The sequence below is a fragment of the Pipistrellus kuhlii genome, unplaced genomic scaffold, assembly GCF_014108245.1.
Source record: "Pipistrellus kuhlii isolate mPipKuh1 unplaced genomic scaffold, mPipKuh1.p scaffold_m20_p_11, whole genome shotgun sequence".
NCBI classification, from domain to species: Eukaryota; Metazoa; Chordata; class Mammalia; order Chiroptera; family Vespertilionidae; genus Pipistrellus; species Pipistrellus kuhlii.
The window spans coordinates 47573798-47590196 of record NW_023425416.1 but is presented as its reverse complement, the minus strand read 5'-3'; the positions used below and the strand labels follow the sequence as shown (position 1 = coordinate 47590196).

Here is a 16399-nt window from a genome sequence, read left to right as displayed (position 1 = left end):
TTTTTTTAAAAAAATAATCATACTTTCTAAATAATTTTCTTTTAATTGATTATTCACTACCAGAGAATAAAAGAGATAAAATAAAATCATACCTTGCAAAAGATACCAATTAAAGCAGGTACAGCACTCCTTAATTTCATGGTTGCCACATACTCAAATATTTCTAATAATATTTTCAGAGCAGGCTGGATAAAACAAAAAAAAATTACACTTATTCCCATGTCTTCTTTCAGTACATTTAAAGTGTTTCAATTTATGCTGAAAAAACACAAGTGTTTTCTAGGAAGTATTCAACAAATGTGGAAATTATAACTGTTAAATTCTATAAACAAGAACTAAAATAGAGGAATTAAATTATTAAAAATTATATATTTTCAGGTTACTTACCAGCATGTTAACCATTATGCTGAGGTTCAATACCTGAAATACTTCTTTTAATAAGCAATGCTTGAGTAAAGAATTCAGGAAGTCATTTAGCACTTGTAAATCAAAGTGTATACCAGGAGGAAACTTTCTGTAGTACTCTGTAAACATGATTACTGACAATAAAAAAATATATTAAAGTCATTTGCTACTTTTAAGATATTCAGTTTTCCTAAATTGGACAATTCTTATATTTTTAAAGATTGAGTAGTAGAAATTCATTTTCTTAAAAGATACATTTCCAGTATCAGAAATATTTAATGGAAATACAGTCAAACCTCGATTCTTTAATGTCCCCCATCTCAAAAAGTTCACTTCTCAACCTGACAATCCTTTCATGCTGATGCCTGTACAATAAGTCATGCATCTCCGGGGACAAAGGAGAGAATGGGTGAGTATGGGTCAGTTTACCACTATTGTGCTGTGAATATTTTTTTTTTTTTTTTGCTTTTGTTACTGTTTCATTTTTAACATTTCCTTTCTTTTTGTTAAAATTTCATGTCCTTTTTGTTTTTGAAGTGTTTATTTAGAGATTAAACAGTACATTACACATGTACTGTATATAAGAAAGGATAAAACAGGAAACCATTTGGGAGTCTGGAATGGATTAATTAAATTGATTATTTCTAATGGAAAAAAATAGTCAGTTTTCCAATAGCTTTTTGGAATAAATTAAGTTAAAAAAAAATGAGGTTCTATTGTAATTTAAAGCAAAAGCTAATGACAATGACATTTGAAGTCAACCAGCCATGTTAGGAACTAGATTGAAAACTAACTCATGTGCTATCCACAGAAAATAGGTCCAAACTATCTCATACATCATGGTCTCAATATGAACTCCCAGGAAGTCTCACTCCTAGGGAGTCTTTAGGCAATGGCCTGGTAATGTATGAGAAACTATAAAATTTGGGGATGGATGCAGACTATATTTTGACATATACCCCTTCTTGTTGTTTTAAACCCATCAACATGTTGACCCTGATGATATTTTTTATTCCATCTTATGATTATGAACATTGTACTAAAAATGTATTAATACATAGTACTAATACATTATGATAATATTAGAGGCCTGTTGCACGAAGATTCATGCAATATGCCTTCCTTCCTCTGCCTGCCAGCACCAGTTTTTCTCTGGCACCAAGGACCCAGGCCTTTGCTCTGGCTGCAGCGGAGAAGCCAAGCTTCTTCAGTCTTCGCTCCAACTTTTTGAGTTAATTTGCATACTCACACCTGATTGGCTGGTGGGTGGTGCAGTGGTACAATCAATTTGCATATTTCTCTTTTATTAGTGTAGATTCAGCTTTATTCCAAAGTTTCTTTATATACTACAATGTTTTTTTCCTGACACATACAGAAAAATTCTTCTGGCTATTCACTTTGCAGTATCTATGTAGTTGCCTACCGTATTTTCCGGCGTATAAGACGACTTTTGAAATGAAAAAAAGTCAACCGAAAATCGACGGCAAAAGACCAAAATTGCACAAAAATTACCTGCAGATCTTGATGGCAAAGTAAGTCTTTTCTTTGAAGTGGGGGATAGTCTTACACAGCGAATATAGGCCTAAACCTATGTTTTAACTTAAATTAGGGGGGCGTCTTATATGCCGGAAAATAAGGCATATAAGAAGCAGATCACAGATATGGGAAATTCAATGTCTGCTACTATAACTTAATAAACTGCAGATATTTAAAAAGGAAGGTATGTCAGTAGTTTCAAAGATTTTGTTAGCTTGTGTTTTACTCCACTAATTGACATGCATCCCTCCTTTTTTGACATTAAATACTTTAAAATTAAAATTATTAAAATGTTAATATAGTTTCTCCTTTTATTTTTAAACTAGAGGCCTGGTGCATGAAATTAGTGTGTGGTGCTGCCCCTAGGCCTGGCCGGTGATCTAAGTGTGAGTGTCTGGTGTGAAAGGGCAGGTCCCAACTGATCTCTGGGCACTGTGTAGCACCTGGGTCCCTCGGTCCCTGTGCCCCTCTCCACCTGAGTCATGGCGCCTGAGTCCCTACACGGAGATGCGGTGAGTGTGGCTGGACGCCATGGGCTGGAGTGCAGCATGGGCTGCCCAATGGTGCTGCACAGAAGCCGAGTGGCAGAGCACCCTCTCCCAGCCGGCCTCCCAGACTGGCTTCTGCTCGAACCCAGGAGGAGCCTGACTGGCCCCTGTGGTCCTGGTGGCTGCAGCCTGGCTCACCTGGAAGATGCTGCGTGGGTGCAGGGTGGGCTCCTCATGGGCGCCCAGCACCTGAATGCAGGGGCTTCCCCACTGTGTGAGCCCTGGCATCCCGGTGGAGGAAGCAGGGAAAAGTGAGTGAGCTTGGTGGACACCCCCACATTCTCACTGCACCTTCATCCCCGTCACCCCTATCCCCAGGTAGCTGGTGAGAGGTCATAGCATGTTGCCAACACCCGCCATGTTCCACATCACCCCCTGATGGTCAGCGTACGTCATAGTGAGCGCTCAAACTCTCAGTCGCCTGGTCAAACTCCTGGTCTAACGACCAGTGGAGGGGATAATTTGCATATTAGGCTTTTATTACTAGTATATAAGATATACAGGATTTTCACCCAAGAATATGTTTTTATTGATTTTTTAGAAAAGAATGGTGAGACAGAGAGAAACATCTATATGAGAGAGAAACGTAGACTGGTTGCTTCCCCCGTACATTCCCTGACTGGGGATCAAACCCTCAACATAGGTATGTGTCCTGACTGGGAAACAAACCTGCAACCATTTGGTATACAGGATAATGTTCCAACAACTGAACCACCCAGCCAGGAGACTTATTTTTAATTCTAAGTCCAACAGAACTATTCCAAGGCACTTGGTTTTCATCCTTAAAAGTACTAAACTACTTTCAAACTATAAGATACAATAGCACATTGTTTGAAATACATTAATGCATTTACAGTAATCATTCCATTGTCTCATACCTGCACGTTGTAGCAAACACAGCTCATTGATGCTTATATATTTTTTAAACACATCCATGCAAACCTGTAAGTCATGAAAAATGTAAAATTACCTTTTGATATTTCATAAAAACTATACAAATTTCAATCCTATCTTTATGCTTATTCCATTTGTTTAAAGTGAACTTACAGCAATAGGATAAAGAAACTGACGTTAGGTTAATTCAGATCTGAAATTCATGCTGAATTAATTACAAAAACAGTAATTAGAGAATCTCTATCAAAGAAAGAGTCAAGGAAACAGAGTCAAAATTATAAGCAACTACAGAAGGGAGGAAAATCCTTGAACACTATAATAAGCCTTATTTTGGTCATTTAAAAATTAACTATTTATTCACTCAAAGATAAAACATTGACCAGACTTTACATATTTTACCTTTTCATCCCCTTGCTCAGGCACGTGAGCAAACTTGCACTGTGATCGCTCACAGCCACGTAATGTGTTAAAATGAAATTTGCAATATCTATTGGGTATCATTAACCCTAGGGACTTCTGAAACACCTAGAAAAGAAAACAAATTCCCTTTCTGTGTTAAATATGAAATACTATAGTCAAGTGAGAAAACATCTGAAGCAATCAGAAATAATACACAAAACAGTATGAAGACAAATTGCTTGCTGACTTGATAAAAGTTTCAATTTACATTTCAAAAATTATGAAAAATCAATTAGAGTCGTCTAAAGTTTTGCAATTTCCTTTAGTGTAAAATATTCATCAAAGTTAGTGCTTTACTTTATATCTCTTAAAAAGCTTACATATTCCCTCTTCTTGTGTACCTTACCCCTTTGGCTTTCAGAAAAAGTTAATTCTATTATGAGATGCATCATATTCCAAATGTATTTATTAGAACCAAATTTCCTTTAGTTTTCAGATGAACAGAAAAAAGTCAAATGACAGTAATATCTATGACAAATTTCTATAAATTGCTCTATACCACTATCCCCTTCATCACAGGAAATACTTATCCTGTATTTTTTGTTTTGGATATTCACACCCTCTTCTGCTTTTGACCTCTTATGCTATTTGTGAATATCTTCTGAATCATGACAAATTTTCTGCCTCTTACTACCACCCCAATTCAAAATCCATACAATGTCTGGAACTGATTAAAAAATGATAGGGAAATACAACCAGAAAGGCCCAAAGTATGTGCTTTATAGGATTATTATTTTTAACCTTCACTGAGAACATGTTTAGAGAGATGGAAGGAAGAGAGGGAGAAACACACATATACATAAGTGTGAGAGAGAAACATTGATCAGTTGCCTCTGTACGCTCCCCGATGGGATCAAACACGAAACTCAGGTATGTGCCCTGACCTTTAATGGAACCAGCAACCTTTAGGTGCACGAGTTGACACTTAAGCAACTGAACCACTTCAGCTGGGCAGATTACTTTTTTAAAATGTGGAACTTACCCTTACAATCTTTTCCCTCTTAAATATTTCACAGGTTTCAGGATTCTGCAACTTTAGGACAGAATGTTGTCCTGAAAATCTGAAATCTAAAAATGATTAAGAATGACATTATACACCAATAGGTTACAATTTATTTCTTTTGTACAATAAAACGGATGACGACTACTATCTGCTTTTAAAGTTTTACTTCGGACTATTCATGCTCAATTCACAGACTGTGCTGCCATGGGTGTTCTGTGAAATACAGAATGGTTTACAGATTAGGTGCTCTTTAAATATTTTCAGACCTAAATTTAAAATTTATTATAAGCTAAAGATTCTTTTTTATTATTGAAGACACTTAAAAGCCTTACATAGCATCATTGAGCACTGCGTTCAAATGATTATATCCAAATTAAGCAGACAACTATTATATACAATAAACTTTTTTTTTTAATTATTGTTGAAAGTATTATGTATGTCCTCTTTTTTGCTCCATTGACCCCCTCTAGCCTGCCCCCTCACCCCGGTCCCCCTCACGCCTTCACCACCCCATTGTCTGTACCCATGGGTTATGCATATATGCATTATAAGGTCTCTGGATGCACAACAAACTTTTTAAGGGAAGAAAGCCACTGACATCCCAAGTGCTTCAGACTGAACTGTGATCTCCCCTCAAATTCATATGTTCAAGCCCTAATCTCCACTGTGACTTCATTTGGAGATAGTGCTTTTTACAGAACTATTAAGGTTTAAATGGGAGTCAAAGGGGTGAGGCCTGGTCTGATAGAATTATTGTATGAGACACCAGAGAGCTTACTTACTCTCTCTACGCACATGTACCAAAGGAAAGGACTTAGCAAGAAAGCAGCCACCAATAAGCCAGGAAGAGAGCCAGGAACCTGCTAAAACCTTGATCTTGGACTTCTAGCCTCCAGAACCATGGGAATTAAATTTCTGTTTAAGCCACCTAGTCTGTGGTATTCAGCTATTGCAGCCTGAGCTGATGAATATACCAGGCATCATATTCCTTAATGTTGGTCTATTTTATTTATTTATTTATTTATTTATTTATTTATTTAAATGTTGGTCTTTTTAAATAAGAAATAATTTTCAACAACTTCCTCCTCTTTTTTCTTCTTCAGCATTCAGATATAATTTGGAACAAGCTAAAACTTTTGCTGCATAGCTTTGCAGTAATTTTCATTATGAAATCTGTAGGCTTTTCAAGATAAAACACGTGACCATCACGGCCTTGTTGCTATAGTATATAACAGGTTGTACGATGTCAGTGGTGTGAAGGTACAGGAGAATTAGGTGTTGCACAAAAACATTTTATTATTTCTAAATTCATTCCTCAAACTAGCTTATTTTTATCAAAGCATTATGAATTATTAAAAGAACTGGCACACCTAAAATATATTCTAAATAATCAACAAAAGTATGAAATTTTAGGTATAACCTATAATTTACTTGTATTACTAATATCACATAAACCTACATATTCAGAAATTATTCCATAAAAAGTACTAAATGTACATATCCTTTAATTTTAATATAGTCTATCTTGACTCTTTTACTTTTTTGCTTTTAGTAAAAATCTATATAGTTTCTATATTATCAAAAGCCAACATAATTTTATTGAGAAAATAGTACCATTCATCCATGGCTTTAGTGGTGTGTCTTCTTGAAAAGCACTTAGATTCAAAGGCGGCAGCGATAAGCACAGAGGTTTTGGGTCCACTGTTGCTAACTGACATTCGCCAGCCATAATCTCTGCATTTTGAGAATCTTTGCTGTGCGAGCAAAAAAAAATAAAAAAAAATAAAAAAAAATAAAAAAAAAAATAAAAAAATCACAACGTAAATTTATTCCAAAAACAGACTGATGAGAATAAAATTAAGTAGGAACACAACCTAATACTACATATTCCTTTATACTATGATTACCTGGTATTTATAGGTTATTAGCTCGAGAGAGGAAGGGGGGGGGAGATTGAGACATTAGTTGTTCCACTTTAATGTATTCATTATTTTAAAAAACATGTTTTTATTGATTTCAGAGAAAGGAAGGGAGAAAAGAGAAACATCAATGATGAGAATCATTGATCAGCTGCTTCCTAAACATCCCCTACTAGGGATTGAGCCTAAAACCCAGGATGTTCCCTGACCAGGAATCCATCCGATACCTGCTGGTTCATGGGTTGACACTCAGCCACTGAGCCACGCTGGCCATGCCACTGGCTGATTCTTGTATATGCTTTGACCAGAGATCAAACCCACAACTTTGGCATTTTATGAAGACGCCCTAACCAAGATACCTGGCCAGGGCCAATTATTCAGTATTTTTAACAGGTTGTTTCTATCTTCTTAGCTAGAAAACCAAAGCTTGTTAAATGACTGGGGTAGGGGTAGGAATTAGGTGGTAGCATTAAAACTAAAGCAAAATATTCTTGATCATGCTAAAGTTTTGAGGAAGAACTGGCCTAGTGTTCCAATCCAGAAAAGATAGTTCAATTACTCTATTGAGGGTGCAATAAATTATAAATTATTCTTCAGGACAAGTACATATAATAAATTTTTACATGTATTAGTATTTGAGTGCTTCCTTTGGGAAGGAGTTTAAAAATGTTTTTCTTGGTTGCTCACTTAAACAGCTTTGATTATATTCTAATACGTGAGATTCTATAATATATAACCAATTTTAGAAAAACTTAACCTGGAAGTCACTTATCTAGAAAAATAACATAAAACAAAGAAATAGGAAATATGGAATTTTATAGATGGAAAAAATTCTCTAGTAAAATTTATTTTTGATTGGATGACTGAAGCACAGGTTAATGACCTGTTCAGTGTCACACTCCTGGTCATTATGGCAGAGCCAAAGTGATGACACAACTCTGCAGGTTGCAATGACACTTTTTGGTTTGTAAGCAGAATGCTTTCAATAGAAAAGTTAACCCTGTTAGTTTTTCTTTAATATCTCCCAAAAGTCATGAATCAAAAGGGCTTCTGTGCCAATCTAATTTTTACCTAGGCTTTTCCTTAATACAATGGTTTCCAAACTTCAGCATGAATCTGATCAGCTGATGGCCTTATTGAAACAGATTCATGTGCTCCATCTCCAGAGTTTGGGAGGTCAGGAATGGGACCCAATAATTTGCATTTCTGACAAGTTCCCACCATGATGCTGCTCAAAGAATCACACTTTGAAAACCACTAGCTGTCCTAGCTGGTTTGCTCAATGGATAGAGCATAGGCCTGTGGACTGAAAAGTCCCTGGTTCGATTCCAGGCAAAGGCACATGCCCGATTGCAGACTCGATCTCCAGTTGGGGGCATGTAGGAGGCTGATTTTCTCTCATCATTGATGTTTCTCTCTCTCTCTGTCCTTTCCTCTCTGAAATCAATAAAAATATATTTAAAAAGAAAAGAAAAAAAAAAGAAAAGAAAAAAAGAAAACCACTGGCTTAACCTAAAAGACTTGAATGTATCATCACCTGATCTGAGTGTGCTCTGGCCACAACAGTGAAACGGGGGTGGAGGATGGGACCAGATGGTCTCAAGTATCCTCCAACTCTAAACTTGGTACCTACATATGTTTTAGTAAGTATACTATAACTCTCAGTACTAATCACTACAGTCATGTAAATACCTGCAAACTGCAATGTTCATCTGACTTCCATCACTCTTACCATTATAAGTCACATATTTTTTATTCTTTTATCATTATTTCTTATGCCTTTCTCAAAAAATATTTTAAGGGCTTAAAAATCTAAGTGACAGTTTTAAGGCAACTTACAATATCCCTGACATCTAGGTACAACTGACATATTAATTAAATAATGTCCACGTGTGGATTATGGCATAGTAGGCCAAGCACATATAGCAGATAATGAAAAACATACTCAAGATGCAAATCATATGAATAATTGTCTTAAAGTTATAGATTTAAAAATTGTTACAGACCTTTTGCAAACTTCGTGCATATTTTCTTTTTCTTCAACAGTCACTTTGTCTGAAAACTTACACTGTGAAGATATGGTTAAAAAGTTCAAGCTTAAATATCTGTATTCCATATTAAGCTATGAGGCTTACCAGATTTATTAGAAATGTATTGGATGTTAATTCAACAACTGGTTAATCGCCAACCTAGAAAACAATTCTACTCTACATTATTTAAAATACCGAAAGTTGACTTCAGAATTTCCACTGCTGCTTGAGAAAAACAAATATAAATCAATTTATTTTCTCAGCTTTTGATATCACCTCTTTTACAAGCCAACATTTCAAATTATTATGAACAATTAAAATCATGCAAAAAATAAAGTCATGCTTTTTAATATATTGATTTTAGAGAGAGGGGGAGGGAAAAAAGGAAGGAGAGAATGATCGATTTTTGTTGTTCCACTTATTTTTGCATTCATTGGTTTATTTTGATCCTCCTGTATGTGTCCTGACTGGGAATCAAAACACAACGTTGGCTTATTGGAATGATGCTCTAACCAACTGAGCTACCTGGCCAGGGTTATGTCTCATTAAGAAAAAAGACTTTAAGTAATTTTTATTTTTAGGTGGTATTTATGAACATATATTTATTTTCCATTAGAAATATTTATATGCCTGGACGGTGTAGCCCAGTGGTTGAGCATCAACGTATGAACCAGGAGGTCACCGTTTTATTCCCGGTCAGGGCATATGCCCAGGTCATGAGCTCAATCCACAGTGTGGGGTATGCAGGAGGCAACTGATCAATGATTCTCTTTCATCATTGATGTTTCTATCTCTCTCACTTCTTCTCTGAAGTCAATAAAAATATATTTTAAAAAAAGAGAAATATATGTATTTAGGTCTCAATTCTATTTGGCATATAGATACCAAATTTAGAGTTGGAGGATACCTTGGGAACCATCTGATCCCATCTTCCACTCCCATTTTGCTGTTGTGGTCAGACTGAGGTTCTTTGCTGAGGCTCATATTGAACTATGAGTGGCTTCAGGGGCATCTTTAGGAGTCAGCAACATGGCAGAAGACATCAAGATCAAAATCAAGAACTACCACACTACCCCTTTTGACAACTGCTTCCCCAACCAAAACCAGACCAGAAACTGTTGGCAGAAATACTTGGACTTCTACCCCAGGAGAAGACAATGACTGCTAAAGGGGTTGATGTTTCCATGTGCGAATGGTACTGGTGTAAGTCCCTTTGCCTCATATCCTGGGTGTTGACCTGGGATGACCAGCAGGCAAAAGGCATATTTTTGGGGAAGATCTAAACTGGCTGTACCCCACCTGTCTCTGTCCTCCACCCTTCTCCCAGGGAGGTGAAGAGAGACCTAAGACCTAGGATCCTGAATCGTGGCTTAAGTGATAATACTTGTTGAAAAAGTATAAAATTTTATATGTGTAAAAGATCTAGATGATTGGGCAAGATACTGGGTTGGAAATGCTACCTGGACCAGAGGGTTTTCAGAGTGAGTATTTTTAGTTTATTTTAGAATATATTTTTATTGATTTCAGAGGGGAAGAGAGAGGGGTAGAAACATCAATGATGAAAAAGAATCACTGATTGGCTGCCTTCTGCACACCCTCTACTAGGGATTGAGCCTGCAACCTGGGCATGTGCCCTTGACCAGATTAGAATCTAGGACCCTTCAAGTCCACAGGCAGACATTCTATTCACTGAGCCAAACCGTCTAGGGCCAGAGTGAATATTTTTAAATTCTGTTTTGAATTTTTATTTTATCAAAATTTGACCACTTCCTCTATGTCAGACAATAGAGTATATGATAATATGAAACAGACGCAAGTCCCTGTATGTCCTAAAATTTATCTGTATTTTCCCTTAGTTATCTGTGTAATTTAAAAAACTTTTCTTAATTTTTGAGCCAAATGAAAATAATATAATAATATGTAAAAAATGAAAAAAATCAATAGTTAGGTGTATTTAAAACATTGTACTTAAAACATTCCACAATTAGAGTTTTTGGAATTGTGATTTTCTAATTATTATAAGAAAGTTATATATGCTTAAATATTAAACTTTTGAAAAAATAGTAACCAAGTAATTCCTCAAGTCACCCATTATTTGAATAGTCACAGATAATACATTATATCTTTTAAAAAACCTTTTAAATTTTATTGTTTTTTTTCCTAAAATTTTCCAGTTTTATTGAGAAACAATTGACATTGTCACTCTATAAATTTAAGTCATATAGCATCATGGCTTGATTTATATACCGGGGTTGGCAAAAGCATGTTTTGAGAAATTAGAAATTAAGAGTAATGCAAAAACCCGAACACGAATGTTTATAGCCATTTTATTTGTAATAGCCCAAAATTAAACAACCCAGATATCTTTCAAAGAGTGTATAGCTAAATAAACTGTGGTAAGTCATACCATGGAGTGTTGTTAAGCAATAAAAGTAAATGAACTATTGATACATGCAACAAACTTGATGACTACATTGTACTGTCTGAAAAAACCCATCTGAAGAGGTTCCAAACTGTATGATTCCATTTATATAACATGAACTGACAAAACTATAGAAATGGAGAACAGATTAGTGTCTGTCAAAGGTTAAGGCGGGATTAGGGGTAGGAGGGAAGAAAGTAGGCATGGCAATAAAAGGGCAACATGAGGATCCTTGGGATGACAGAAATGTTTTGTATCATCATAGCTCTAACAGTGCCAATATTCCGATTGTACTCTAGTTTTGCAATGTCATTGGGGGAAATCGGGTAAAGGGTACATGAAATCACTGTTATTTTTTTTACAACTGCATGTGAATCTGCAATTATTTCAAAATTTAAAAAAATGTGGGATGCTGCTAAATCACAATTTATGGATAAAATCATGGCACTAGATGCCTCTTTTAGAAAATAAGAGGTTTCAAATCAATGATTCAAGAAACTGCAAAAAGAAAAGCAAATTAAACCCAAAGTAAGAAGAGGAGAAAAGGATCAGAGCAGAGAAATAGGAAATAACAAAGAAATAGAAAAAAAAATCAATAAAACCAAAAGTGAGTTATTTTGTAATAGTAATAAAATCAATAACCTTCTAGCCAACCTCCAATGAATCTACCTTTATTGCAAAATACCAAAATTACAGAGATGGAAAACATTAGTGGTTGCTAAGGTTAGGGATGTTAGAGGTAGTGAGGAAGGTGTGACTAAACATAGGGAAATCTTTGTAGTGATAGAATAATTATCTTGATTGCAGTGGTGGCTACAAAAAATTGCACACTTGATAAAATACACAGAACTATATACACTCATTATACTAGCAAATTCTTGTTTCTGGCATTGTACCTTAAGATGTAATCATGGGAAAACTACGTGAAGGGTACACAGATCCTCTTTACTACAATATAATAATAAGGCCTGGTGCATGAGATTCATGCACTCTGGGAGGGGGGGGTGTCCCTCAGTCCGGTCTACACCCTCTCGCAGTTTGGAAGCCCTTGGGGGATGTCCAACTGCCTGCTTAGGCTCGTTCCCAGCCAATAGCAGGCAGCCAGACATCCTTAACACTGCTGCAGAGGTAGGAGAGGCTCCCACCACTGCTGTTGCACTCACCAGCTGTGAGCCAGGCTTCTGGACTTCTGGCTGAACACCGCTCCCCCTGTGGGAGTGCACTGACCACCAGATGGCAGCTCCTGCATTGAGCATCTGCCCCCTTGTGATCAGTGCACATCATAGTGACCGGTTCTGGTATTTGGTCTATTTGCATATTAGCCTTTTATTATATACGATATACATACCTAGGTATAAAATTAATAAAATATTTCTAAAAATTCATACACACACAAAAACATATATAAAAGTAGAAAGGTAGTAGGATAGGCATATATTCTATAAATCAACTTATTTACCCTCTAAAGTTCCTAAAATTGTTATTGTGCTTATGTAAAACATTAAGCAATATATCCTAGGGCCAGAAGAGTATTATTCTTTTAGTCAATAAAAAGGAGTTACACTTATTTATCTGATTACACTGTTCAGAAGAATTTTTGTATTACCCCCATTTCACACCAAAAAATAAGAAAATGCAAAAGATTCCCTAATACCTTTTCATCCAAGTCTGAACTTTTTATGTTTTCATTGAAGTCTCCCAGTTTTTCATTTTGAGAGGTCCTATTAGTAACTTCTCCTAAGGAAATGTTTGCATCTTTTAAATCATGTTTTATCTCACTTGCTGGAAAGAAATAATATTTAACTGTAGAAACTATAGATGACAAAATAAACAAGATTATTCTAAAAATAAGTTAGAATTCAGAGAGTTTTTTAAAGTCCAATATAACAAATTTAAAGTTTTCAGCAAATTATACAATTATTCTTCTTTATCAAATAACTCCATTATATGGTATAAAAAATGACAGTAAGATCAAATTGAAACAAATCAAGATACTTTAAGAATCTTTCTTGATCATGTCTATTTTCAACATATCTTGAAACTTGAAAATCAAAGTAAAATTAATTTTCAAATTATTTCTTGTAAACATCTAGGTATTTAAACCTATAACTAGATATAAAAATTTTAAAAGAATTCAGATGTAAAATGTGATAAAGCTTAAATATATATTTAAATTTCAAAATAAGACTATAAGAATTATTAAGGCCAATCATCTATCTTTTGTAGATAAAGGCTAACAAAGTTACTTATGATATAATAAAATAAAAAATTTTCAAAATCTGATCTACCAATCAGGCCATTGCAACTTGAGAAAATTAACAAATGAAAGAAAAGATTTCTGTTTTAATGAACGTATTTTGACTATGCTTGGAGATATGAAAAGATACCTCAATATTGCATATTCTGAAAATGTCAAATTTTACCTGCTGGCAAGGAATTACAGATCTCTGACTTCAATCCAGGATCCAGTACAGGAAATTCTCTATTATAAAACAAAGAGAGCTTAAACATTATAACATATTCTATGCAGAACTATCTACCTTCTCTAAAAATTATACAATACTAGCTTTAGCAGCTGGTGAACATCAGCTTAGGTCCTCCAAGGACAGAGAATTATACTGGGACTCAGAACCTAGCACACCCAAGCAGATTCATTTGGTTCTTCAATTCCATGTACTTCAATTGTTACGAATGCTGCCATTCAAACTTCGTTACTCAAAGAGAACCCAGTGGCATGTACCCAGCATTTTAAAAAGTTTTCAAGTATTACACCAATACAAAATAATGTTTAACTTCGACTCCCAAAGTATGTGCATGTATGTCTTATTGCTACTGAGAGTAGCTTGAGGTGTTTTTTTTTTTTTGTGGTGGTCTCTGAAAATAACAGAGTTCAAAGGTTAAAGCTATGAAGATCATAGTCCAACTTGGGTTTAAATGTTGTTCTGCCACTTTGTGTTAACTATGGCAAAAATATTTAACTTCTCTGAGTCTAATCCTATCTGTAAAATGAGAATATCACATACCCATGAGGTTTTGTAAAGATTTAATGAGATAAAATTTTCTTAAAGCCAATAGCATAGGCTTCAACAACTCGAAAACAAAAGGCTAAATACTATTCCGTTTTTTTTAAAAATTTAAATAAAAATATACAGAAGTACATAGAATAAAAACCCATAATCCCACCATTTATTCATTTAATGGGTTTTATTAAAGTTATCCTAAATAGCCAAGAAAAAGGGAAACTGAACAAAATATTTTATATGCACCATTCTTTTTGTTTTGTTAATCTTCACAAGAGGATATATTTTCATTGATTTTTAGAGTAGAAGGGGTAGAGGTAGGGGTGGGAGGGAGGGAGGGGGAGAGAGAGAGAGAGGGGGAGAGAGAGAGAGAGAGAGAGAGAGAGAGAGAGAGAGAGAGAGAGAGAGAGAGAGGGAGAGGGAGAGAGAGAGAGACAATGATGTGAGAGGGACGTTATTTCTGCTATTCAGATGTGACATGCTCTTCCCTGTGGCTTTCTTATAGGCTATTCTTTCTATGACAAAATTCTACTCATTTTCTTCACCTCTTGGTGAATTTCTAATCATCCTTTAGTGTTCATCTTAACTGTCACTTTGATCAGGACATCTTCAGTATCTTGCACTTCGTCATATTTTATTGTACATGCTTAATATTTGCATCCCTTGACCGACTAAAAGTGCTATGAAAATAAGGCCCACAAGTATCTAGTTACTCTCATATACTCAGCACTTAACATCCTCCTTACTGGCCAGACATGAAGGAGAACCAAATGAAGATGCCTCTCTCCTGTCTAGAAACTCCCAGTGTACGAAGAGACTTACATACAAGCAGACATAAGATACTGACCTATATGCCAAGAGAACTATTGGAACAAATCCCTAGAAAAATATCTCAGATGTGATTTGAAGGATAAGTGAAAGAAAATAAAGGGAATTTCAGATAAACATGCAAAAGGATTCAAGTACATGACACATTATGGAAATAGTGAGCTGCTGCTGCTGCTGCTTCTTCTTCTTCCTTTTTTAAATAAATCTTTATTGTTCATATTATTACAAATGTTCCTCCCCCCGCCCCGAAACAGTGAGCTTCTTGCTTTGCTTATCTCTTATTAGCTTTTCACTCCCCACCTCTTTCCTCTCCCCTACCACACAGATGTAAAAAAAAAAAAAAAAAAAAAAAAAAAAGGATGCGGATCTACGAAAGAACCTTACAGAGCCATGCCAAGCAATTTAGCCTCTACCCTCAAGTGGCTGAAAGCTAGAGCAGCACTGTAAGCAGTCACTGACAGATCAATTTCTGTTCCATAGTAAAACTATGGAGAGGATATACTAAGAGAGTTCAGGAAGATTAACTAGGAGCTCATTACAATAATCTGAGGGAAAGATGAATAAGATACCAGCATTGCAAATTGAGAGGAAGAAAAATTGTGAGATAATATTATGAATAGGATTAAGTGACTCAATAGAGAAGTGAGCTGTGTTTCTGTGGTTTCTAATTATCCTCAAGTTACATTCATAATAGGTTATTAGCTTAAGACATATAGGAAGTTACTGACAAAAATAAAATAAAAAAATAAATAAATAGTATAGCAAGTATACTGTTTAATTTCAAAGAAGTAAGATCGAATTTTAATATTGCTGATATAGTTCATAAGTGTGAGACACTTTTTACTATAGTTTACAAGGAAAGTAAAACTGTATATGCCACTTTCGTTACAAGTAATTCAGTTTTGTTTCAAATTTGAGAGACTTTAAACTCATCCAAGTTAACAAAAAATAAACTAAGCAAAATTGCAATCCACATAAACATTTTACAGTTTTGCATTTGTGGAGTGGAAAATTACACCTCTGCCTTGATAGAGCAAAAAGGAAAACAAATGAAGGGTAGGAGGAGCAAAAGAGAAATAAATATGGTTGAGGCTACAGAAGTAAAGAAAAGCAAGAGAGATGATTTGAGCAAAAAGGAGAGAACAAGAGAAACTTCTGAAAAACTATACAGAGTACATCAAGTTTACCCTCCAAAGAATTTTTCAAGGGGGTGATAAAATTTAAGGAGTTCCAACCAGCATTTAAAAAAATAAAACAGACTAAAATACAAAATATGTTATACCACTTGTAGTAAGGAAAATTCTGTTTTTGTAAATCTATTATTTCATGTATTCA

General features: G+C 35.2%; 1 protein-coding gene and 1 pseudogene across 1 annotated transcript in view; one reads left to right on the top strand and one right to left on the bottom strand.

Moving 5' to 3' along the window:
• The window catches only part of TOPAZ1 (testis and ovary specific TOPAZ 1), a 42769-nt gene that overhangs the window by 21814 nt on the left and 4556 nt on the right, over positions 1–16399 (bottom strand). The window contains 9 exon segments of the mRNA XM_036432025.2: positions 93–185; positions 388–539; positions 3368–3431; positions 3783–3908; positions 4825–4910; positions 6460–6599; positions 8771–8832; positions 12871–12998; positions 13640–13698. Coding sequence (XP_036287918.1) covers positions 93–185; positions 388–539; positions 3368–3431; positions 3783–3908; positions 4825–4910; positions 6460–6599; positions 8771–8832; positions 12871–12998; positions 13640–13698 — 910 coding nt within the window.
• On the top strand, positions 9754–10077 carry LOC118715556 (annotated as a pseudogene).